Source organism: Mustela nigripes, chromosome 14, assembly GCF_022355385.1.
Source record: "Mustela nigripes isolate SB6536 chromosome 14, MUSNIG.SB6536, whole genome shotgun sequence".
NCBI classification, from domain to species: Eukaryota; Metazoa; Chordata; class Mammalia; order Carnivora; family Mustelidae; genus Mustela; species Mustela nigripes.
The window spans coordinates 18920784-18945991 of record NC_081570.1 but is presented as its reverse complement, the minus strand read 5'-3'; the positions used below and the strand labels follow the sequence as shown (position 1 = coordinate 18945991).

The window sequence follows — 25208 nt, the reverse complement described above, 5'->3', positions numbered from 1 at the left end:
CCGTCCACCTTAATAAGCTAGCAACCCCATGCTTTCCAAGGGAGAGTCCTCTCTGCACCCCAGCTGTGACTGGTTGCAGGGAGGACCCAAGTCATCCAGGGGCAAGAGGTCAAACTGGACGATGGGGGTGGAAGGCCTTGGAGAAGCCCTGGGGGACGGCATGTTCTGGCTGGCCAGGGTGAGCTAGTCAGGAAAGTTTCCAAAGCGGTGAGGCCGTCAAAGCAGGAAAACACCTGACACCCTGGACCTGGGCTGGACCCAGCACCCCCACTCCCCTGTGAGCCCTGAGTCCCCCACCCTGACACAGCCACTGTAGGAGTTATTTATAGCCTGAGCATGAGGGAGCAAGGACATGCACTTTATTTCGGAAGTGATAATTCTAGTTCCAGGTGGATGAACCCTCCAGTCTCCCCCCCCCCCCCCCCCCCCCCCCCCCACGGCCCAGGGTGCTCTGGACCACCCCATCTCCCAACCAGCCCACCTAGAAATGGCTTTTTAGTCCAGAGTATGTGGGCCAAAGGAGTGGGACTGTTCTTTCGAATTCCTCCCCCCAGTTTTCGGACCTCGGGCTGCACCCCATCAACACTCCACAGCCCCTTGCCGGGTCACCCCTTGACCGGAGGGGCGCCAAGAACTCCGTTCCCATTCCCGGAAGAGAGAGCGCGGGGCGGCGCTGACCTCTAGTGGTCATGTTCGGTAATGCAGAACCCTGGGCTGGGCTGGGCTGGGCTGGGCTGGGCTGGGCTGGCAGGCCCCCTGGCGTTCCCGTCTGTCTGCCCCACCGGCCCCTGCTCTGCCAGATTCGGGAGGGAAGCCCGAAACTGGCTTCTCGGCGCCTCTTTGTACGAAGATCGCGCCTGGCAACCCAGGCATCTGCGGGTGGCTGCCTTACTGCCGGACTGAGAACCCTGAAAGGGGCGGGGGGGGACGGAGTTTTGTCTCACTTGGCACACTGTCCGCACTCTCGACTATGGCACAGGGCCAGGCACGCAGTTGAGGTCTTATCTGTTCATCAAATACTTGTGAAGCACCTGCCAGGCCAGAGAGAAGAGGACATGGCCCTGCCTTCCCGGGGATTCCAGGCTGGTCCTGGGGCTTGACTGTGTACTTTGCAAAGCAGCATGAACAGTGGGGAACGCTCGGCTGTAAAAGAGCAGAGGAACTGGGTCTGGGATGGGGTTCAGGCAAGTCTGTGGAGGAGGCGGAGATCTGAAAGACAAGTAGAAGTCAGCTCCTGCAGAGAAGCTGGGAAAGGCATTCCAGGCATAAGGTCACGATGGCTGAGGGCACAGTCCCAGAGCGAGGGCCCTGCACTTGTGACCTGCCACAAGCGGCGGGACTGGAGGGTGGGGCGATGCCCCACAGCTCCGGGCATTGGGGTGATTGGCTAATAGGGACCTGACGTGTTGGCTAACTGGCAGCCTTGATTGCTCTTCAGACCTCCCAAGGGAGGGGGCTGAGCCCCCCCCCAACCCTCTGCAGGAGCAGCGCCCCCCAGGAGCCGGACTGGGGGCTTTGCTGGTCCAAGCTAGGGCTTCTCCAGGCTGCGGTACTTCTTGCGCAGCACCGAGACCGGGTCCTTGAACAGTACTGGGTCCAGACGAAGGCGAGAGGAGACCAGAGGCATGTAGCCAAACTCGGCCACCATCTGATTGATGCAGTCCTGGGCCGGCGGCTGCGGGTCTGGGTCCCCAGGCGCCTAAGGGGGAGGAAAAACGCTTTGGAGGTCTTCTCTGTCCTCTAAACCCACCCCCCATGCCCATGAACCCTGCAGCAAAGAAAGATTGGGGTTAGTGAGAGGGAATCCCTTCCACCGCCAGCACCCTCCCAGTTCCGACCTGTCCCCCTGGATCCTCACCAGGGGAGGGCTGGCCTCCAGACGCTGCTTCCCATAGGGCACCTTGATAGGGGGCAGCTTGGTGACTGCTGCTACCAGGGAGTTCATCAGGATGTCCACACAGCTGGGTGCTTCATCTGCCAGGGTTCTTAGAGCCTTGGGCAGGGAGTGGGTGAAGAGGGTGTGGTAGTATCTGGGCAAGGGGAGAGGGAGGGGCTGCCGTCAAATTTACCCACTACTTCTCCCTGCCAGGCCCCATTCTCCTCCTGACCTCACTCTCCCTTTAACTTCAATCCCCATGCCTCCTTAGAAAATGCTGCTCGCCCCCAACCCCACCCAAGCCCTGGCGGCCTCAGAGAGCACACACCGGAAATACATCTCTCTCTGCTGTCCTGCACTGTGTGGGTTTGTCTGCAGCACATGGTGTCCTCCCTGCCCCCTCTGTTACAGTTCCATGGGGCCACCATGGAACTGAATTCAGACAGAATGGGGGGGGGGGTGTCAGTTGGTTCCAAGGCCATAAAAAATGGCAGCCCCAAAGACCAGCTTCAGGAAGGTTGTGGATTAACCAGACTGATGCTGCTCAGGGTGAGCCTTGTTCCACGCAGCCTTCTAGAACAACCTAGGCCCACCCTGCAGACCTTAGGGGTAGTCTTCACTCTGCTGAGACTCCCTCGCAGAGCTTCTGGGTAAACCTACTAGAGGTTCCAGGTCACACATATTTGGTTTAAACACATCTACAGAACCCTTCTAAAGGGGCCTTCCAGAATTCAGTCCCTACCCCAAAGATGGGTGCTTCTGGAAGGCCTAGGGCAGTCCCCAGCCCACCACACACACATTTATAAAGCTTCAGGGTAGGGAGCCTGGGTGGCTCAGTAGATGAAAGCCTCTGCCTTGGGCTTAGGTCATGATCCTAGTCCTGGGATTGAGTCCCACGTTGGGCTCTCTGCTCAGCAGGGAGCCTGCTTCCCTTCCTCTCTCTCTGCCTGCCTCTCTGCCTACTTGAGATCTCTGTCTGTCAAATAAATAAAATCTTTAAAAAAAAAAATGTCTTCAGGGCCATTCCCTTGCCATCACCATCACCAAATTCAAATCCCTACCCTCTGCCTAGCTCTGTTTAAAATGACACTAGCTACCATTCGTTGGCCACCTGTGTGCCAAGGCCTTCATATGGTTTTCTCATCAGATTATCACATCAGCCCTGTGAGGTGACAAAGAAAGTTGAGGCCTCACAAGAGCTGAGGAGATTTGCCCATCATACGACTCGGGTGTGGTAGATCTGAGTCCAGAACCCGGGTCTCTAGGCCCTAGCTTGATGCGCTCACTCCCACACTGCCCTGCCCAGGATCAAGGCCGTGGGGGGGAGTGGGGGCTCTAGCCCTCGGCTCCCAGTGCCAGGCCGGCCATCCGTACCTGTGGTAGAAGGCAGCTGATGTGAGAACCATGGAGAACTCGTTGGCCTTCTCGGCAGTGTGGCCCCAGCCACCCCGGGCCTCATCCCAGAAGTGGCTCCATGTCAGGAAACCCACCATCCGCTCCGGGAAGCTCTGCCATACCACAAAAGCGAAGTCCACCTGGGGAGATACTGAAGTGAGGTATGAGGAGGGACTTCCCGACCAGCCGGGAACATCTAGAGACATGGAGGCCAGGCCAGCCCGGCCGAGGGACTCGGGAGAGGACGTGCGTGCATGAAAGTTCCCAGGACTGCTGCGCTGGGGTGGGGTGGGGTGGGGTGGGGGTTCCCAACGGGGAGCTGGAAACAGTGCTTTTTCCCCCTGGGAGCTGAAAACTGTTTTTAAAAGTTTGCTGAAAGCTTCTGCTAGATGACTAAGGAGGAGGCCGACAGGCTCTCGGGGGTGGTTTCAAAAGCAGGAGGCTGCACCCGGGCGCTGGTCCCAGGCTCCTCACTGCTCTGGGAATCTGAGGTGTCTCTGTCCCCCCTCCACCCTGGGCTCCTCTCGGGCCGTGACCTCACCTCGCTTGTGGTAAGACTGCTCTGTGCGTCGAGGCTGAGGATGGCATCCGTGCTGAGGGCTCGGTGCGGGAAGAAGCGGTCGCTGGCCTATAGTGGGAGGGAGGTGAGGCCGACTCAGCCGTGGCAACCGTCCCTGGGCTCCCACCGTGACAGTCTACACAGCCACGAAGCAGGAGCCCCGGCACGCAGGTGTAGAAGGCAGGACTTGACAACAGCCGGGCCGCCTGGACCTGGGACCAGGAGCAGATGGGGCAGAAGGTATCCAGGGGCCCCTCCAGTTTCCACCCTTTGGGATTCCTCTTATCACATCACATGCTCGCCTCAACCCTGGGAGGGACTGTCAGACATCCTCTCTTTGAAAGAAACAGGTCCAGAGAGATGAAGGGACTTGCCCAGAGCCACACAGCACGCAGGGGGCTCCCAGCATCCCGGGTTCTCAGAAGCCACCCTCCTCTGGCTCTGTTTGCTGCCATCTGTTCTCATTTCTTCAAGACTCCACGTTTCTCCTCTGGCTCATCCATGGCAGCCAACATATCCCCTCTGCCTTCCCTCATCACATAAAACCCCAGCTCTCTGGAGGAGGCACAACCCACAAGGGCCAGGCATGGGAGAGGATCATCTCTATCGGGCCCGCAGCTGAGACCCACATCAGACAGCCCACCGTCCACTCCACGGAATTCTGCTGCACCCACACGGCACAAGCAGTCCGCCTGGGGAGATCCTTAAGGGACAAGTGAGGCGCGACTTCCTGACCAGCTTCGGGCCCGACTGGAAGTCCAGATCTGGCTCGGGCTCAAGCAAAGCAGCCATGTGTGCCCTCCCCAGTTCCCAGCATGCGGGGGCTGGAGCCCTCCCTCCCACGCCCCTCCCCCCAACTCCTCACCTTCCTCTGCCCGGCCAGCACTGTCAAGGGCACTGCTGTCCTGGGCCACCTGGAAGGGGGTGGCTTCTCACTGCTCCAGAGAACCAGGATCTAGGAGGAAAAGGGGGTGTTCCTGAAGGCTGGGAGAACAGCTGTATTTCTGAGTTTGGGAGAGTTTACTTGGAGCCAAGGTCCGTCCTTTGCTGCCCTGTTTTTACCTCTGGGCATCAGGAAGGCAGGAATTCTGGTGTGACCCGAAGGTAGCTACCTTCAGCATCGGAACTGGGGACAGCCAGTTGTGGTAGCCCCTAGCCTGGGTCCTGGCCCCTCGTCCCATCCCCATCTTCTCTCAGAGGCTTTTGATCACTTCTGGTCCTTTATCATTCGCTGCCCAGCTCAAATGTCCCCTCTGTGGAGCTGCTCTGTCTGTCCCTGGCCGAGCTAAGGGCTTGCTTCCCCTGTTAAGTCCCCTCAGGAGGCTATGTGGCTTCTCTGGAAGTGACACCTGACAGCGTGTGCCGGAAAGTGCTAACTGAATCTGAATCCGGGGCAGAATCCTTTCCTGCTTTTTCTCGAAGTCCTCAGCATCACCCCCACGGGCTTGGCGCTGAGAAAATGACTGATGGGTGAGTACACGCGTGATCGCCTGTTTACCTCTCCAGTGGCCCCAAGGGGTACCTGCCTTTTACATGATTTCATCAGTTTCCTTTGCGGGGGGAGGGGGGAGAAGGAAAGGAACAAGAATGTTGGGACTTAAAAAAGAGGGCAGTGAAAACCCCTTGAAAACCCCTCCTGTGCCTCCCCTCAAAACATGTAGTTACGCTTGGGGTCTAGATGTCTTCAAGGGCCCTGCCCTTTCCCTCGCCCCCGCCCTGGATCCCAGGGCCCCCACTGGCAAAGGGGACAGACCTGGGCACAATGCTGGGAGCCTGCCACCGCCTGGATGAGCTTCACTGGGGGCTGGCCTGGGGCCCCCACCCAAATCAGGGCACTGAACCTGCCAGCAGGCCGAGAGCCTAGGGAAATGAGACACAGGCTGTTAGGGTGGGAGGGGACAGGACCCCCTAAAGGGTGGCCTGAGCTGGGGACTCCAGGAGCCAGGAGAGATGTGGGTGAATCAGGGAAGGGCATGGCAGGGCTCTGTGGTTGAGGCTGGGACAGTCTTGGGAAGAGTTGGTGAGGGGACTTCAAGTTGTCCCATCCCCAGGCATACCCCGCTGTAGGTGGTAGAAGGGGAAGTCCGAGGGGCTTGTAGAAAAAGTGGGCAGGGCCAGGAGGGCGCCTGGAGGGCTGTTCCACAGGAGCGAGGGGTGAGCAGGTGCTCCAAAGATCCGGTCCTGAATAATCTGTGAAATGAGAGAGGGCTGTGCGGGTGTGGTCGTGGGCAGGGTCTGGGGAAGTTCAGATCTGGCATAGCCACGCCCCTCCGCCCCTCCGCCCCTCCCCCTTCAGGTTCCTGGGAGGGCAACAGCTGCATCACTGTCCGAAGGGCTCAGGTGCAGAAGTCCAGAATAGGGGGCACTCAGTGACGGTGTCCAGAAGTGGCCAGTGATGGTGAACTTGCTGCCTCCTTGTCCTTCCTCACTCAGGGCAGATGTGGCTAACGAGTTGCGAGTGCGACATTCTTTCCGGACCCAGACTCCCCTTTAACACAGCACTGAAGGCAGCCACTGACCATCACCCGGGCTGACACCTTGGCACAGGCTTCGAAATCTATTGGCCAGAGCTATCCCTCTACAGATGGGGGTAAACCGAGGCCAAGACTGGAGAAGGAACTTGTCCAAGAGCTCAGAGTCAAGCCTCAGATTCATCCCAGAAGCCCCTGCAGGGGAGAAGTCCAAACAGCAGGGTAGAAGATGTGTCTGGAGAGAGGGATGTGGAGAGGGAATGAGGCAGGAGCCAAGCACCATGGCTCCCATCATGGAAGTCTCCCTCACCTCCAGAGTGGTATGGATGACCTTCTCCACTGAGGAGAAGTAGGCATCCCACAGAAACTGGGTCTGCTGACGCAGGGCAAGGACCCGGGTGGGGGGCATCTTCTGGAGGGCAGCGAGGACCTGAGGTACAGAGGGAGGAAAGGAGAAGGCATGGGGCCTTGTCAGGCTCTGACTGACTCTAAGATGGGACCACCCAGGTTGGAGGTCTGGGAACCAGAAGCCTTCTCCCCACAGTTTTCCAAGCAGCCACCTTTGGCCAAGTCCCAGGTAATAATCAAGGTCACACAGAGTTGAGCCTAAGTGCCACTTAATAACTGTGTGACTGTGGACAAACTACTCAACCTCTCTGAGTCTGTGTCCTCATCTGTAAAGTGGGGATAATAACAGTACCTGCCTCATAGGGCGGCTGTGGGAATTAAGCTAGATTATACAGGGGCTCCCGGGTAGCTCAGTCAGTTAAGCAAATGTCTGCCTTCGGCACAGGTCATGATCCTGGGGTCCTGGGATCGAGCCCTGCCTCAGGCTCTCTGCTCATCGAGGAGTCTGCTTCTTCCTCTCCCTCTCCTTTTCCCTCTCCCCCTCCCCCTACTTGTGTGCTCTCTCATTCTCAAATAAATTTTTTTAAACGTCTTAAAAATAAATAAATAACTAAGACAATATACGTTAAGTGCTTGGCCTATGGTAGCAGCTCAATGCAGGCAGCTACTGTTACTAACTACCATACTGTTCTCGCTTCTCAGGAGATTCAAGGCGTACGCAGTTCTCTCATTGTCGGGCAAGCAAAAGTAGTTTCATCAGCTGGGAAAGTCACCGTGCATTTTGCTTTCCCACCCCAACCTCCCTGGAGGCACTCAGATTTTGGATTTTTATGGCTTTCCCTTAAACTGGTCGAGTCATCTCGGCTGGGCCCGTGGAGATCATCTGGTCTAACTTATCCCATTGTACAGATTGGAGAAACTGAGGCTGGAAAAGGCTCAGGACTTGCTCTCAAACTGTCAGAAGTCTCTGCCTCTCTTTGATCCTGTGGGAGCCCCAGAAGCTTGGGGCTTGGAGCAAAATCATGAATATACACATACGGGGAGATATGAACGAGGGATGAGATCAGCCTGGAGGCTGAGATCCCAGGCTTCTCCCACATCCTGGGTTCAGTCCCCACCCTGTGCGCAGGGCCCTGAGCTACCTGAAATGGGAGCCTCTCATCAGCCACGATGGCCGCCTTGGTCCAATCGATGACCTCGGAGAAGGGCAGCTCCCACCGAGGGCTGAGAAGCACAGGGATACAGCCGGCCTGGGGGAAAGGTAGGCACTGGGGAGCCCAGTCACATCCTGAACACACTTCCCCTCCCCCAGTTCCAAACTAGCTGCTGCTTCCGTTGGGGACAAGGGACCCAGAGGAGAGAAAGGCGGTTTTTTGGGTAGCCGGTTGTTCTACGAGTGTGGGTGTGGGCAGCTCACGGTCCCTTCCCCGGGCCTGGCCGAGAGAGCCTGCCAGCTCAGGAGTGTGGGAGGACAGGGCCAGGGCATGCCCAGGTTGGGGTTGTACCTGCAGGGCTTGGAGGAAGTGCAAGGCGTCAGGTTGGTGGGCAGGGATGAGGCAGAAGGTAGCATTGGGGAGCGTTGCCCCAGGGTGGGTCCTAAGGAGGTACAGGAGGGGTACCGCACAGGTGAGGCCTGAGACACCAGCCCCTCACCCCACCGGCTCCCTCCATGCCCCCGCAACCCCCTCAACACTCCCCAGTTCACAGTGTGCAAATCCACCATCTGTGCTTCACATATTAACAAACACTCAAGCACACGCACAGCCACACATGAACACTGACATGAACACAAGCTTCACACCCGCCCCTCACCCATGGTGGGGTGGGAGGCAGGAGCCCTGGGTTCTAGTTCTGCCTCTGCCCTTGGGGTCTCAGGCATCTCCCCCTTCTCATCTCTGGACCTCAGTTTCCTCATTTGCAAATCAGGAGGGGGCGGGACCAGCTGTTTCCAAGGCCTAGTCTGACTGGGAGAGGCACAGGTTTGCACCTCCCCCTGCCTCCCACCGCTCTGCAGATTCTGGGGCAGCCCTCACCTGCGCGAGGCCTCCGTGCCCTGCCTTCCCCCCATCCAGAGAGCCCAGGCCCATGAAAAGCTCCTCTGTCAGGAGGTGGGCTGGGCCCCCAGCCTGGAACCGCACAGGAAGCTGCTGCCCAGAGGCCCCCTCACCCAGAGGACAGGCCTCCTCTGTTCCTCCCATCTTCTCCCCCCAAGCCCAGGACCACACTCAGGCTGTGTGTGTTTGGGGGGGAGGCTTGATTTACAGCCTCCCCAAAGCCACCTCCCTGCGACTGCCCACCCAGGGAAGCCGTGCCCATGACCTAGCTACTGGGAGGCTTGAGGAGGGTGCGGAGGGGCAGGACCTCTGAGCTCACAGGCCTGCTCAGAGTGGGACTGACGAATAGGGCCCAGAGGTCCCAGGACCCTCCTCAGCTACATCCTGTCTGGTCTGAGTCTGAACCACTGAACAGATGGGGAGACTGAGTCTCAGAGAGACCCAAGGACTAGTTTGGGGACTCAGACAGGGTTAAGGCTGGAAGTAGAACCAAATAGGCTGACTCCTGTCCCTGGGTTATTTCTGCCTCCCCCCGCCCTTCTGTCTCTACTGCTCAGGCATCCACCGGGCTTCTCCTGGAAGAACTCACACGCTAAACAACAGAACATTCTCTAACAGAAGCTGCCACAGCACCAGCCAGCTACAGCCCTCCTCCCTCTCCAACAAAGCCCTAAGGGACTGAGAAGCCCTAAGTTCAAGGCTTCCGAGAATCCAAAGAGCTTTCTGAATAAACTGTACTTCCCAGTCCTCACTAACCTCTGCTGTTTCCTCCTCTGTGTCTCCATACGTCCTTGCTCAGCCTCGAGCATCCCTCTCTGCCTTACAACCCAAGGGATTCTTCGTACTCAATCTTTTTTTTTCATAATTTTGTTTGTTTGTTTTAAGATTTTATTTATTTATTTGAGAGAGAGAATAGGAGAGAGAGCAGAAGCAGGGGGAGCAGCAGAGGGAGAGGCAGAAGCAGACTCCCCACGGAGGAAGGAGCCCGATGCGGGACCTGGGGTCATGCCCTGAGCCGAAGGCAGACACTTAACTGACTGAGCCACCCGGGTGCCCCTCCTCCTACTCGATCTAAAGGTCTAAACTCAAACCTCACCTTCTCTGGGAAGCCCTCCTTGATCTTTCCAAAGATGGCTCCCTTCTCTCTGCTCTCACAGCCTGTGTGCCCGCAGTAGTAATGAGCCAGCTGACCTTGACTGAGCCCTGTACGAAGTACTTTGGGGCAGTAACTCACTTCATTCTCACAGCACTCCCTCAAAGACGGGAGGTCTGCGCTGCTAGTCCCCTGCTTTACAGATGAAGGAATGGAGGCCTGGAGGGGCTTCACAGCTTGGAAGTCAAGGAGTCAGTGAGCAAGGCAGCTTGTACAGCGTCTCTCCGCTTAATGATGTGGGTCTTAACTGGGAACTTGCCTGCCTTTCCTACAAGATGGAGCAGCCTGAGGGCCGTGGCCCACATCTGCACAGCCTGGCAGAGCACCTGGCCGAGACTGGGCACGTAACGGATGCTCAGTGAACGGATGTGTGATAAATTGACAGACCCAGGAGCCGGGAGCCAGGTGTCCAAGATGTCAGTTTCTGCACAAATTCTAATAATGGATTTCGCTGACAGTAGCCGGGGGGTGGCCTAGGGAAATGGTGAGATCCCCGTCGGTAGAGCTAATTAAGCAGAGCTAGATGAGCACCTGCCGCTGTGTGGTGTGTCTGTGTGCATGTTATGGAGGGGACATCATGGAAACTGCCAACGAGATCTTAGGGTTCTGTGACCCTATAAGGCACTTGCTACAGACTCAGGGCCTCAGTGCCCAAGGATGGAGTCAGTGTGGCTCCCTTGGGCCCTCTTGCGGGCTGGCTATAGGCAGGGCCACACTGTGACTTCCATGTGCCATAGGCTCTTTGGCCTTTGGGGTCTCTCTGCCATAGATATTATATATAAATTACATTTGATAATTTCATTGGTATAAAAACAAAAACACTGGGGTGCCTGGCTGGCTCATTTGGTGGGGTGTGCAACTCTTGGTCAAGATTACTTAAAAATAAATGAAAACATTAATATTATATATTAGGGGCATCTGGGTGGCTTAGTCAGTTAAGCATCTGCCTTCAGCTCAGGTCAGGATCTCAGGGTCCTGGGATTGAGTCCTGCACAGGGCAGGGGGCGCGGCAGTCCCAGCTCAGCAGGGAGTCTCTTTCTCCTTCTCCCTCTGCCCCACCCCTACCCCTGGCTAGTGCTCTCTCACTGTCAAATAAAATCTTTAAAAACATATATAACAAGGGGCACCTGGGTGGCTCAGCTGGTTAAAGCCTCTGCCTTCGACTCAGGTCATGATCCCAGGGTCTTGGGATTGAGCCCTGCATTGAGCCCTGCACTGGGCTCTCTGCTCAGCAGGGAGCCTGCTTCCTCCTCTCTCTGCCTGCCTCTCTGCCTATTTGTGATCTCTGTCTGTCAAAAAAATAAATAAATCTTGGAACGCCTGGGTGGCTCAGTGGGTTAAAGCCTCTGCCTTCGGCTCGGGTCATGATCCCAGGGTTCTGGGATCGAGTCCCGCATCGGGCTCTCTGCTCAGTGGGGAGCCTGCTTCCTCCTCTCTCTGCCTGCCTCTCTGCCTCCTTGTGATTTCTGTCTATCAAATAAATAAACAAATCTTTAAAATAAATAAATAAATCTTAAAAAAAACAAAAACAAAAAACATATATATCAAAACATTTTCTTCCACTTAAATGTATGGTTTTTTTCTTCTGATTTTTAAAGAAATGAAAATCATTTCATCAAAATAAAAATTTTCTTGGGTCCCTGAAAGTACCACAGGACCTAGGCACTGTGCCTCCTAGATCCAAAGGAGACCTTAAAACATGCATTGAATTTATGTTTAAAAAAAAAAAAACCCTAAGTGGGAGAGAGCACACACATGCGTTGTTCGTGCACACAGAGTACCTCAGAAAAGAAACTAGAAACGGTGTTTGGCTCCAGGAAGGAAAACTGGGTGGCCAGAGTCAGGGGTGGGAGGGAGATTTACTGTATACCCTTTTTGTGCCTTTGGAATTTTGTAGCCTGTGAATGAATTCCCTATTCATAAAAATAAATAAATAACAATTTAAAAGGGTGGAGGCTTATTCCAAAGCAATAGGAGACTGTTCACCGGAGGTGGAAAAATACGGGTTTTGGGGCCAGAAGTGTAGGGCTGAAGCCCAGCTCCGTAGCCGCCCCATCACAAACTCGAGGGAGGCCGTGATGAGTCAAGGAGTTCATCACCCAAGGGCCTTGGCTGGCTCCCTCCACCACTCTGAACCTCAGTTTCCTGTTCCCTGAAATGGGAATGAAAATGCTTCCCTTGCAGGGTACTTGAGGGTGTGTGACTTGTGCAAAGGGGCTGGCACAGCACTGGGCTCCACGTGTTCACTTCCTCCCCTCCCCCTCGGCCTCCCTGCCTGCCCAGTGAATGTGGGAAAGTGGCTGTGGGACAGTGGCAGGGACTGGGAATTGCCTCTTTCTCGGGCCAGTGCTTGTTTATTCAGGCCACCTTCGGGGGGCTGCCCTGTGGCTGGTGGCCTCCCTCTCTCCTTACTGTCTGGCTGCTTCAGGCAGCTGCCTGACACCTCAGGGAAACTGAGGCTTAACGTTACTCCAGAGATTACAAGGCCTGTTCTCTGCAGGGGGTGGGGGTGGGAGCTGAGGTCAAAGACAGAACTGGGGAAATTGCAGAGGACAGTCAGAGTCTGCCAGCCATTACCCCTTGGAAATAAACTCACCCACCATGCTACCCAGAGGGCGGCCCGCACGGGTGAGAAAGCCTTGGCCAGTTCTGGCCAATTTGGGTTCCATCAGAACACATTCAGTTCGCTTCCTGTGTGAAGCTCCCTAATTTCCAGTTTCGCAAAGAAGTTCAGACCGAAATAGCTTTCAGATTCACCAGTGCAGTAATTAAAGTCAGCCGAAAGAAGAACTTCTAGGGGCGTCTGGGTGGCTCAGTGGGTTAAAGCCTCTGCCTTCGGCTTAGATCATGGTCCCAGGATCCTGGGATCGAGCCCCACATGGGGGCTCTCTGCTTGGCAGGGAGCCTGCTTCCTCCTCTCTATCCCCCTGCCTCTCTGCCTACTTGTGATCTCTGTCTGTCAAACAAATAAATAAAATCTTAAAAAAAAAAAAATCTTCTATAAGCAAGAGCAGCTAAAAGTCTAATTAGGAAGGTCAGGCGGGGCCATGGTGAACAAGAGAAACTTGTTCACTGAAGGTAAGCTCTGTCTGAGCTCTGAGCTTCAGGGGCCTGGGGGTGGGGGTGATCCCCGACCTTTCAGATCACTCCGAGGATGGGTCCGGGCAGCAGGGCCTGTGGGCTAAAGAGGCCATTGCATTCCTACCTCTGGCTGTGGGGCTCCCTGGAGGCCATGTGCCTTGAGGAGGTAGAGGAATTGCATTCCCAGCAGAGCCCTCTGGCTGAGAGAAGCCCCTGAGAGGCAGAGGCAAAAAGGGAGCTTGGCCACGTGAAGAATTCCCGTGGGGGACAGGGGTGGTGAGCTGAGAACAGCCCATGTTGTTCTAGCAGAGAACAGGGAGATACCTGAGGGAGGGAGCAAGGGAAGGACACCAGAGTAACAGGTTCCAACTCGGGTCTGCCCCACGCATGGAGAAGGAACCTGCTGCTGCTCGGGGCCTGGACAACCTCAAAAGGAATGGAATACAGGCCTGCACAACCACACTTCGGACACTGCCGGCCTCCCAGGGGCGCAGAGGGGTTTGGATACTTAGGGGTTAACTGCTTTATCACCTGAGGCCTGTCACTCCAACTAGCCCAGGGACAGGAGTTTCTGAACAACTCTCCATGTCCCACAGGCCACCACGCCCCTTACATGTCTCCAGGCAGTCGTGCTGGTGGGAAGTTCTTCTGCTGGTCTGACCTCATTCATATTTGCTGTTTCCTTAAGAGATTAATTCCCCAAATTAGACACAGGAGCAGCTTCCATCTGTGACTAGTCCTTAATCTCCACGGCTCTGAGGCATTTGATGGGTTGATCGTACACCCTTGGTTAAAACTCAGAATTCTAATGCTGAAGGCTTTGGAAACGGGCAACTCTGGATTTCAGCACTGTGCCCTGTCTGTCTGGGTGGCCTCAGACAAATTACTTAACCTCTCTGAGCTTAGTGTCTGGTACACAAACAAATGAAAGCAGTTAGTATTATTTTATTATAACGATTATTTATACTTTAGCACAGACCAAGCCCAACAGACATGTATGTTAAAATATTAGGGAAGGAGGAATTGGAACAAGAGAAAAAGAGTAAGTAGGAGTGAGTCATATTTTTGTGTTTACGGACCCCTAAGGGAGAACCCCCAAACCTACTTTGGATACCCCGTGTGACAAAGGACCTTCTGAGTGGGGTTTCTCTCAGTCTAACCTGATTCTCCCTTCTGGGGCAGCTGGGGCCAGAGTTCGTCAGGCCTAGCTGGTTCTCCAGTCCCATCTCCATCCGCCCTCTACCCTGGCCTCTGGGCTCACTCCCACTGCAGATCCCTCCCACCCAGCACCCGCCTTACCCACCCCCCACCCCCACCCCGGGGTGGCAGAGGTAAAGGTCCACTTACTGCTCAGGTCCGTGGTCCTGCTCACAGTGCCCATCCCGGGGGCAGGCAGAGGACTCAGTGCCTGCCGTGCGCCACCCGCCCCTCTCCTCTGCCAGGGCTAGCAGGGGCACCCCAGGGTGGGGGCTGTGCTGTCCCAGCTGGCCAGGGGCCCCACCTCGCCATGGGTGGGCTTCGGGGAGAAGCGGGAGGGCCACGTCAAAGCCAGGCCGGAAGGTGTCCACTGTGGGGCTGGCCTTGGCCACCATCGCCTGTCCCAGTTGGAAGGTCTGGGGGCAGAAGTTTGGGTGGAGACCGAGGACCAGATGGTTCCTTCCACCGTTCCACTGCTGGGGCAAGGGGCTGCACTCCCCAGCTGGGGCTTCCAGGCTGAGGAGGAGGAGGAGGCAGGCCTCCTCGGGGCTGACGGAGCCGAAGCGGGAGCTCTCAATGGAAGCCAGGATCCCACGCTGAATGTCAGAGATCGGTCCAGCCACTGGGTACGCGAACACCTTGAGACCACCACCCCTGCACTTGGAGACATCAAAGCAAGCTCCCCAGTCGCAGCTGCCGCCATGGGGGGCTGGAAGAGGTTGAGGATCATCTTCTGGGAGCTCCCCAGGCTGGGAGAAACTCTGCAGGAGCTCTATGTCCAGCCAGTGGGGCCAGCCTTGGGGGGCACCCGCCCGGGGTCTGGCAGGCACTGCCAGGCGGAGGAGGGGGAAGACTCTCAGAAGGACGAGGAGCCAAGAGGCCGACAGTGCCAGCCAGAGGGACTTTCTTCTCCACGACTGCATGTGGCCACCCGTGGCCAGGGCTGGGGAAGCAGGAGGAGCAGGGGCTCGAGGGTGAGTCGCTGGAGCTGGGCTCTGCCTTCTAGTTCAGCGCCTTCATTGCACAGATGGGAAGACTGAGGCCCATTGAGAACGGGCGGCCTGTATAAGGTCAAACCGCAAGTCACCAGCCAGGTGCCGGGAAGCCAGATAGGACCCGACTTTGTGGCCTTGCCTTCTTGCAGTCAGGAATCTGCTTCCTTGGCCTTTGGACAACCAAGCTGGGCTTTGCCCCTGCAGCAGGGCCCCCTGCCCCTGGGCACTGCTCAGGCTGATGCAATCCCCTGACCACACTGCAAGGCCACGTCCTTCTGCCCTCCTGGCTGCACCCCCTGACCTTGGCCTCAGCAGAGAGGTGGGCAGTCTGCCAGGCCATGGGGAACCCGTCAGGGCTCTCGCAGGAGGTGGCTTGGCCAGGGTGCAGGGCTGGACAGAAGGGGGGCTGACCTCTCCAATTCTCCCCTTGCCTGAGCGGCTCCGGAGTAGCCCACTGGCTGGCACTCCTGGGCTGTGGGCCCTGCGGCTGGAGCTAAAATTAGACCCCACACCCCATGTGGGCTATCAGGGTCGGCTGAGGTCAAGGCCTGGGTGCAGCCGGTGCCCCCTGCCTGGGGGGCTGGGAGTTCTCTGGGTCCTAGTCCTCTCCCACTCCGCGGCTGTCCCCTACGCAGGCAGCTCGGTCCCCTCCTCCCCCACCCCTAGCAGCTGGTCCTGCACCCTCTGACTTGGAGCTATCACGGGGCACACACCGAGGACCCTGCCCCACGCCCAGTCCCACCGCCCCCTGCCCAACTGGCGTCTTCTCCCGTTCCCTCTCCGGGCAGCATCTGGCAGGACTGGATATCTTTCCCAGCCTGGCTCCTCCCCTGCCAGCCCTGATTCGTTCCTGCCTGGGAGGCGGGGTCTCCACTTAACCCTTTCCAAACCAGTTTCCTCCAATGTCAGTAATTCTCACCGGCGGGACCCAAATCTCTCAGATACCTCAAGCTATCCCAGCCCGTCTCTGAATTCACACGTCAAGGCTCCAAAGCAGTGGTTTAGCCGTGTCATGCTTCACAGGGAGAGAAGCAAAGCTCAGAGAGAGGTGTTATCTTCCTAAAATGACAAAGATGCGGCAGGGCGGGGACTTAAACCTTGAACTCCAGGCCCTTCTTCTTAGAGCTCCCCACCGGTCACTGCAGCTGGTGGTGCGAGTGTGCGGAGTCTGTCAGTCAGAGGACGAGGAAGCCCACAGAGGAGGAAAGTGAAGTGTCGAGTGGGGAGAGGGGTAGGTGGGAGCGGGATGGGGTGGGTGGTATTGGGTAAGACGCTCCCACTGATTCCCAGGATTAGCCCCTCCTCCTTCAGCACCGCCCCCCAATCTCTTCTGGCGGCAGGCTTTTCAGGCCCACTCCTGTCATCCCCACTCCTGTCACCGGCTGGTCAGGTGTCTGATGAGGTCTGCCCTCATCAGGAGCCCTAGAGGGAAGGTCTTGAGGCTCACCCTCCAGTCCATATGGAGAGTTCTGCCTGACACTTGGCTATCCATTAGTCCATGGCTGTTGAGGGCTTCCCCTGCTTAGTTCCTTGGTCTGTGCTCTGAAAGGGGGGGGGGTTAGGAATGGGGGATGTCACCCACTGAAGTATCGCTGAGGCACAGACCCCTGGCCGCCAGGAGTGCCAGTCTGATGCGGGAGGCCACACTGGACCAGGCTGACGAGAGCAAACTCTGTCTCTTCCTCTCAGCTGGATGATGTGGGACCTCTGTCCCCTCATCTCTACACGGAGGTGAAGATCTTTACGTGAGAAGGTTGTCAGGTTAAATCCAGGCCTATCCCATGGGGTCCCCCAACAAGTGGCAACCTCTTTTCCTTGCTTGCCTTGCCCTGATCTCAGAGGGCCACTGATCTGACCAGGGAGAATGTTTTGCCCTCTGTGGGAATGTTTTGTCGTCCATGGGCAGCAGGTCTGAGGGAAAAGCACAGTTCATTCACCCAAGTATGTCCTCAAAATGGCCAGCACAGGGGAAACCTGGCCTCTTCGCCTACAGTGTCCATCACTGAGTCCTGGACTGACTTTCCCTGCACGAACAAGGCTTTCCCAAGGGGAGAGGGGCCTTTGCACTTGCTGTTTGCTGCTCCTGACATTCACCTTGCTCAGTGAACCTCCCCTTCCCCACCCCGCCATCCGACAGGAATCAGCTCCCCTCCTACAAGAAGCCTTCCTGACTCTCCTCGGGCTGGGGCTGGGCCCTCCCCTAGGTTCTCATGCCACTTCTTCATCCTTCTATCCCTGTCCTCATTCATTCATTCATTCATTCATCCAACAAGTACTTACTAAGTACTCAGTGTGGGCCGGGTTTTGTGCCAGGCCCTGGAGATAGACCCTGAAGAACAATGACAGCTACCTTTCCTTTAACACTAACTATGTCCCACATGCAACTCCTAAGTGCAAGTGTATTAGCTCATTGGGTCCTCTCCTGGGGGGACTCTGAGGAAGGTATTGTTATTATCCCCATCTTATAGGCAGGAAAACAGAGGTCCAGGCAATTTAGGTAAGTCGCCTAAATTCCCAAATATTAGCAAGGATTTGGACCCGGGCAGTCCATTCCGTCACCCATTGCACCATCCTGTCTCCTGAGTGAGACACGTACACCCCATTCTTTTAATTTAATTTAATTTATTTATTTGAGAGAGAGAATGAGAGGAGAGGACCAGAGGCAGAAGCAGACTCCCTGCTGAGCTGGGAGCCCAATGCGGGACTTGATCCTGGGACTCCAGGATCATGACCTGAGCCAAAGACAGTCGCTTAACCAACTGAGCCACCAGGCACCCTCTTTAAAAAAAAAAATATATTTTATTTAGGTACACCCTCATTCTTACAGAAGGCAGCATCCCTGAGGAACACCAGGATCCTGGCAATTACAGGACAAGGGGGGCGGGGAGGATGGGAGTTCCCCAAGGGGCTGCCTCATGCAGTCATACCTGCCCTAACACTTGAAGGACACAGTGTGTTTTTTAGAACCACTGGCTACCTACGTGGAGCAGACAGGAAATGGCAGAAGTGGAGACAAGGACTGCCTTTTTTTAATGACTGTCGCCCCCACAAGTCATTCATTGCCTCATTCCACGACTCTCCTTTCTGAGTCTGTACTGTGGGCCAGGTGGGTTCTCAGGGAAGAAAACAAAGCAGACAAAACCTTGCCCTCATGGAGTTCACATTCCTGGGCGGGGACATGGGCAATGAGCAAAATGTAAATAAATTATCTCGTGTTATTTGGCAAGAAAGGCTGTGGAGAAGGGGAGGAGCTGCAGTGTTAGATGGGACAAGTCTAGAGGGACGAGGGGCGCACCGAGGGACGCACTGAGAAGCTGACATTGGAGGTGAGGGAGTGTGTGTGTGTGTGTGTGTGTGTGTGTGTGTGTGCAAGGTCAGGTCACTTCAGTCGGGTGGGGAGAAGCCAGGGCACAGGTTCTGGGGGGCTGTGGATGTGTGACAACATGGGAGACAAGACCTGACTTGTTTTTGAGGCTCGGCTCGGATTCCAGGGAAGAAGTTGTTGCAGGGGCAGAGACAGAAGGGGGGAGGCCTGTTGGCCCCGGGGGAGCCATGTATGGGAGCCCTGATGGTGTCTAGGACCAGGTGGCAGGGGCGAAAGGGGTGAGAAGTCATTGGATTGTGGGTATGTTCTGAGCTAGGGCAAAAGGACAGATTAGCTGCTGGACTGGATGAGAAGTTTGGCCTGAGCCACAGGACGCTGCATCAATCGAGATGGGGAAGCCGGGGTGGGGAGCCGAGGTGGGGGAGGTCAGAGGTCTGGTTATGAGGCTAGGAATTTTGTCTCATTCACCCTTCTCATCCCAGCACTAGGGTAATAAATGGCCAACAAATACTTGTTGAATGAGTGAGTGAGCCGACTGGTGGACAAAGCTGGAAGGGCTAAGAGGCCAAGGCCAGCCGGTGAGGGGCTTGGCAGGGGGCTCCTGCTCCTGCTCCCCCAGCCCTGGGCACCCTGGATGGCTCCTGCCCGTGTCCACACTTGCATACGCACAAGCCAGCTCCTTCCTTCAGCCCTGCCTGGGGAGGCTCCTGGGCCCTGGGTTTGTCTGGTCTGTGATTCACAGGGTTGCCCTGCGGCTTGGATGCACGAAGAGAAGGCAGGCCGTCCTGGCAGTCAGGGCTGAGCAGGGCTCATTCTAAAATACATCGCCAGGCTCTGCCAAAAGCTCCCGGGCTCTTCAGGGCTCATCAAAGCCTCCCCGAGCTCCTATGCTATGCCTGGGCTGGGATCAATGGCCAGCCCAGTAACCCACACTCTGGGGAGAGGAGGTTGAGATAGGGCAGGGAGGAAAGGACCGCAGGGAGAGGGAGGAGGAGGAGGAGAAGGCCAAGGCAAGGGCTCTGGTTCACAGCGGGGAGGCTTCTGGGAGAAGGCAGCCCTCTTGTTTCCCGCAGGGCAGGGTTGAAGCCGCCCCTGAGTGGACTGGACACCAGGAGGTGCTCTGGATGGCATCCCCAGAGCTGGAGCGCTGCAGTGTCTGCTTCGGGGCTATGGTGTGTCCCACTGCCAGGGGGGCTGCCCGGGCCAGGGGTACTCCCTGCCTGAGGTGCCAGGTCTCGTGTTGGCAAGGTGCCCAGGCAGAAAATGGGGACTAACACCACTGTGTTTGATCTGGAGTGTTCCCTCTTTGCACCCTGGTTCTGCCTCCCTCCTGTCTTTCCTTCTCTGGAATGGGCCTGAAATTTCCAGAAGGAATGTATCCAAGAGAAAGGGACCTGGAGCATTAACTCAGGTGCTCTTAAAGCTGTGTGTTCCTGTGCAAGTTACTTCACCTCTCTGTGCTGCTGTTTCCACCTCTACAAAATGCTGAGTGTAGCACATTCCTGCAACACTTTCTGGGAAGAAGATTCAGTGAGATCATCAAAGGACAACCTTCAACATACTATGCCTGGCACAAAGCCAGCACCTAATAAATGCATCCTCTGTCCTCCTCGGACCCCCGGGGAGATGAGCCGGCCTGCCCCAAGCTGTCCATATGGGGTAGATCGGGGTGCAGACTTGGACTTTCTCCCCAGTGCCCATGTTCCTCCTGCTGCACCTCCATTGCTGTTCTGAAAGAAAGACACTTGGCGCTCCAGGAGGTAATCACCATGGCAACCATCTGCTGCTTCTCATCTGCTGATGTTTTTTCCTCTAGCTCTGAGCTTCCTGGATGTCTCACTGCAGAATTCACACGTGTGGGGGGCTGGAGGTCATGGTAGGCTCCAGGGTCTCAACTCTCACTTGCCTGAGCACTGATGACCCCCAAGCGGCAGCACATCCCCACAGGGCTGTATGATAGCGACCCAGCTCCAGTCAAAGGAAGTTTCCTCCTGAGCCCCCCCCACCACCACCACCACAATGCAGAGTGATTTCTGGCCATAGCGGAGAACTCGCACCTGGAACACAGACCTGGGGCAGACCCAGGGAAGCCCCCCAGGGGCCCTGGGGATGGGAGTCAGGGAATGCAGATCTGGCCTCTGCCAGTCCCCTAGGTATAGCTGTGGACCTTCAGTTTCTCTCCATCACCCTAATATAGTCGCAGGACTGCGTTTTCAAGCAAAAAGATCTGAAATTCTTACTGAGAAGTGATTCTGACAGTTTGGAAACCCAATCCTTCCCTTTCTCATCCTGAGAGCACTTGACTTTGTCAGGAGCTGGTCCCTGAACCAGCTCTGTCATCCTATAGTTTCCTAATGAATGAGAGAAATACAACTTCCACAGGCACTCGCTATGCAGCTGTATGATCATTTTCTTTAAAAACTTGGAAGAGGGCACCTGGGTGGCTCAGTGGGTTAAGCCTCTGCCTTCAGCTCAGGTCATGGTCTCAGGGTCCAGGGATGGAGCCCCGCATCGGGAATCTCTGCTCAGCAGGGAACCTGCTTCCTCCTCTCTCTCTGCCTGCCTCTCTGCTTACTTGTGATCTATCTGTCAAATAAATAAATAAAATATTTTAAAAAATAAAAAATGAAAACTTGGAAGATTATAATTTGATACCTCAGTGAACCTCATTTTCCTCTTCTGTAAAATTCAAGAGAGGAATTCAAGGGAATTTAAGGGAGGGGTCAGGACATTTGATCCCAGTGCCAGGCACGGACAGAACTCTTTGGTTCCATGATTCCATTTAAGCCTCACGGTAAAATCACCCACATGAGTATCTGTTGCAACCATCGAACAGGTGAGATTAGTGAGGTTCTGAGAGGTGACATGATTGTCCCAGGGCTACACAGCTGGTGAGTAACAGGGCCTAGATTTGAGCCGCTCCCTTCTGCTTGGGAGGTTTATTACAAAGCTGGTTGAAGGAGACAACGCGTGGGAAAGGTCTTGGCCAACTGGACGGGCACACGCACGTGTAAATAATTATTGTCCGCCAAGGCTACCTTCTAACCAGCCACACCTAGACACAGCCCAGGCCTGGGTCCCCACCCCTGGGAGGTGGGGCTCTGCTTCTTACACAGTAGGTGTCTCGAAGCTGGAGAAAGCCAGAAGGGATTTGGGTGAGCAGGGCCAACCTCTTACCCACAGGGCACCATCCTTGCCTGAAACTGCAGGCTGAGCTTTCGGCCCTGGCTACTCCTTTGGGGCCTGTATTCCAGGGATCTCAGGGTAGACGCTGGAGGACGGCAGGACCAGACTGGTCAAATAAAGTAAATTTCAAACCCTGGTCCGAGTCATTCTCTTCCCTCCTCCTGAATGTTTCCCTTCAATTAGTCCCTCTCCAAAGGCTCCAAAGCCCGGCCCAGCCTCCTCAAGTTCTTCGATGGTCCCAGATCAGCTCACACCCAGACTCCTCGACCTCAGTCCTGGGTGCCAAGGGGTTAACTGACAGGCCAGTTTGGCAAGTGTTTACATAGCAGTGGAACCCCAGGTAATTAACAGCCTGCTTTTCAAAGCCAAGGCAGGAAGATTTGTTTCTCCTCTCCTCCCTCCCTAGGGATGCCACTTGGCAGAGTAAACACAGCTTTCTGTTGGCTCTTTGAGGAGATGCCCAGCAGAGGAGTGAGAGCTAGGGGCAGGATCAGGCGGGAGATGGGCTTCAAGGAGGAGATGAAGGGGGCTCAGTCCCATCTCTCTGGGAGTCTCGGCCCCACCTCAAAGCCTGGCTCAGCTGACATTCCTAAAGACCCGATGATTATGGCTGTAATCGATTATGGCTGTAATTGATGGGAGCCCATGTGAGGGCTGGGCCCCTTACAGACATGGAGACATTGCCTCATTTAATCCCTGCGATCACATTTTCTATTTTCTCACAGCAGCCAGAGGATCTTGTTAAAGTATAAACCCCATCCCTCCTTGGTAACTCGGTATTAACCACGTCTTTTTATTTTCTGTATTTTGATGCTTTGACATGGGGGAGGGGGTGGCTTGCTGACCCTGGAGGGACTGCCCCTCCCAAGGCTAGCTGGTTCCTGGAGATAATAAGCAAGTGACTCTTGAGTTTGCCTTGAGGCAAGCCGACCAGTCCAGGGCCCATACTCCCAAACACCTCCTGGAGGGCTCAGGGCCACTCTCCCCCTGCCCTATTCACCCCAAGGCCTGTGCTAGACAACAGGGGGGACCGCCCCTTTGTCTCAGAGCCTGCTGACGTTAGTCACACCTTCCCCTACCTTATCCATTCCTCCCACAGAAACCGAAATAAAGGCTCTTGCCCAGGCTTTCCCCCTTGCTCCCTCTGCCTCCTGACGGAGCTGGTGCTTTCCCACGTGATCCCCTGGAGCATGGGATGGCCCCTCCTCTTGGGATCTGGGAATCTGTAGGCTTTGCCATACCTCAATAATAAAACTTTTTTTTTTTTTTTTTAATAAAACAACCCCTCCCCCCACCACCCTGTGGTTCGCATCACACAGAATAAAATCAGAGCTTCCTTCCATGGCCTAGAACAGGCCGTGTGTGATGTCGTCACTGCCACCCTCCAGGACCTTGTCTCCGGCCCATATCTTGGACTCATCGCATTCCAGCCCGTGGCCTGATTGCTACTTCTCAGACCCAGCAAAGCCACTTCCCACCTTGGGACCTTCCCTTCGCTCTTCTCTCTGCCTCGAACATTCTTCTCCCAGGGTTTAGCAGGGGCTCCCCCATCCAGGGCTCTGTGTACACGTCGCCTTCACGGAGAAGCCTTCTCTGAATCCTGACCATCGCGGAATCATAACAGTAGCACATCTTGGGTGTTTCCCACGTGCCAGATACCATTTCACACTTCCCGTGTTTTCACTCTTTGAATCCTCATGGCAAGCCTCTGAAGGGAGGTGTTATTATTATTTCCATTTTGCAAGTGAGGTCACAGGCTCAGAGAGGTTAAGTGACAGGACCCAAGTCTCACAACTAACAGGCAGGAGGGCTGGGACCCGAACGTGGCAGCTCATTTCCAGAGTTCTGGTGCCCTGAACCACAGCACCTTATTTCCTGGGGTGGAGTCAGTTTGTAATTACTCGTTATTGTTGCCATTGTTAACAGAGGCTGAATTTTATGCTCCAATTTTCTTTTTCTTTTTTTAATGTATGCATTTTTTTAAAGATTTCAAAAAAGTTTTTTTTATTTTTTATTAACATATAATGTATTATTATTAGCCCCAGGGGTACAGGTCTGTGAATTGTCAGGCTTACACACTTCATAGCACTCACCATAGCACATACCCTCTCCAATGTCCATAACCCCACCACCCTCTCCCCCACCCCCCCGCCCAGCAACTCTCCGTAAAGATTTTATTTATGTACTTAGAGAGTAGGAGAGAGAGTAAGAGAAAGCACAAGGTGGGCCAGGTACAGAGAGAGAGGGAGAAGCAGGCTCCCCACTGAGCAGGCCTCCATCCCAGGACTCCAAGATCATGAGCTGAGCATGACCTGAGCTGAAGGCAGACACCAACTGAGCCACTTGGGTGCCCCCCCCATTTTTTGTTTTTAAGTATTTATTTGATTGAGAGAGAGCAAGACTGAGTGTGCGAGTGGCAGGACGGGCAGAGGGTGAGAAAGAGAGAGAAGCAGACCCTGCTAAGCGTGGAGCCCAATGTGGGGCTCCATCTCACAGCCCTGAGATCATGACCTGAGCTGAAATCAAGAGTCCGAGGCTCAACCAACTGAGCCACGCAGGCGTCTCTCTCCTATTTCCTTCCATGGAATTCAAATTCCTTTAGGCAAATCACTCTGTCCAGTTTGCCACCATCATTCCCATTCCACAGCACCTTACACCAATTTGTTTGACTTGCATGGACCCCGAAGTCATTCGTGTTTCCAACCCCCTGCTCTGGGTGTCTCTTAATCATTCACTCATTCTCTTAAACAACACCCACTGTGCCCAGCGCTGTGGTAGGCCCACAGAGAGGAATAAGAGGGCATCCTTGCCCTCAAGGAGCCCATGGCCATGTGAGGAGACAGACCTGTCATGGGGATGCCGATGTGTGTTTGGGAAGCACCAAAGAGCACAGGGGGCTCAATCAGGATCCCCCAGAGGAAGTGATATTTGTCTCTACTGGGTTTGGAAGGCTGGACAGGAAGCAGATAGGACTGGTGCAGTAGGCACAAATGGAAACAGCATAAATCACATGGAGGTGGCTGAGCACATGCAAGTCTAGGAAGCAGGCAGTCCCTTTGCAGGAGAAGAAAGGGTGAATCTGACTGCCTGAAGGAAATTGATTCAGATCTTGAAGCGCTTCTGGGCTTTCTGGTGAGGATCCTGGGCTTAGTCATGGAGGCTGAAAGCAGTCCTAGAAGAATTTTGAGCAGGGACTGACAAGGCATTACTTATGTTAGTAAGGAATCCATCCCTACACACTCCCATTTTCCCAAAGCTGCCAAGAACTTGGTCCCCACCAGGCCAGCTCGTATTCTGCAGGCTGGCCAGCCTTTACCAGACATTTGATGGGCTTGATGATAACAAGGCTGGGGGCCAGGAAGAAAAGATTGAAAGTGGGAATTTAGGACCTCCTTGGCCTCTGGACATCCCTGAACTGGCCTAGCTTCCAAGAATCATTTTTGATGGGAGGTTCTGGGAAGCAGGCCATTGCCAAGGCCAAGTAAACACCTGAAGGCATAGAAGGAGTCAGGAAATTGAAAGGGTAATGCCTTCAACAGTTTTCCCCTCTCAGGTGGGGTTGGGCAAG

At 55.3% G+C, this 25208-nt stretch overlaps 1 protein-coding gene and 1 long non-coding RNA gene across 5 annotated transcripts; one reads left to right on the top strand and one right to left on the bottom strand.

Annotated features, from left to right (window-relative positions):
• Positions 1-429: 429 nt before the first annotated feature.
• EXTL1 (exostosin like glycosyltransferase 1) lies at positions 430-15917 on the bottom strand. Of its 3 annotated transcripts, XM_059376726.1 has the most exons (11): positions 14285-15917; positions 8155-8245; positions 7792-7899; positions 6612-6731; positions 5888-6020; positions 5584-5690; positions 4696-4785; positions 3813-3899; positions 3251-3411; positions 1859-2030; positions 430-1699 (listed from the first exon to the last, which is right to left on the bottom strand). In XM_059376726.1, exons 1-11 carry the CDS (start codon positions 15055-15057, stop codon positions 1529-1531), a joined length of 2013 nt encoding a protein of 670 aa, XP_059232709.1. In that variant the 5' UTR covers positions 15058-15917; the 3' UTR covers positions 430-1528. The 3 variants fall into 3 exon arrangements, with proteins under 3 accessions (XP_059232709.1, XP_059232710.1, XP_059232711.1); XM_059376727.1 differs by lacking the exon at positions 7792-7899; XM_059376728.1 differs by lacking the exon at positions 430-1699 and having other exon boundaries at positions 1900-1993; positions 14285-15916.
• LOC132001829 (uncharacterized) lies at positions 4712-6618 on the top strand. Of its 2 annotated transcripts, none has more exons than XR_009399691.1 (3): positions 4712-4865; positions 5141-5300; positions 6264-6618. It is a non-coding gene; the product is annotated as an uncharacterized LOC132001829 (long non-coding RNA). The 2 variants fall into 2 exon arrangements; XR_009399692.1 differs by having other exon boundaries at positions 4712-4934.
• Positions 15918-25208: the final 9291 nt, after the last annotated feature.

Bases quoted from the DNA above. Each gene is read 5' to 3' on its own strand.
- EXTL1 (XM_059376726.1), bottom strand. From the start codon at position 15,057: ATGCAGTCGTGGAGAAGAAAGTCCCTCTGGCTGGCACTGTCGGCCTCT. The intron at 6,732-7,791 runs GTAGCTCAGGGC...TCTGTACCTCAG, and splicing joins ATGAGAGGCTCCCATTTCAG to GTCCTCGCTGCCCTCCAGAA. The intron at 3,412-3,812 runs GTGAGGTCACGG...GTATCTCCCCAG, and splicing joins GCAGTCTTACCACAAGCGAG to GTGGACTTCGCTTTTGTGGT.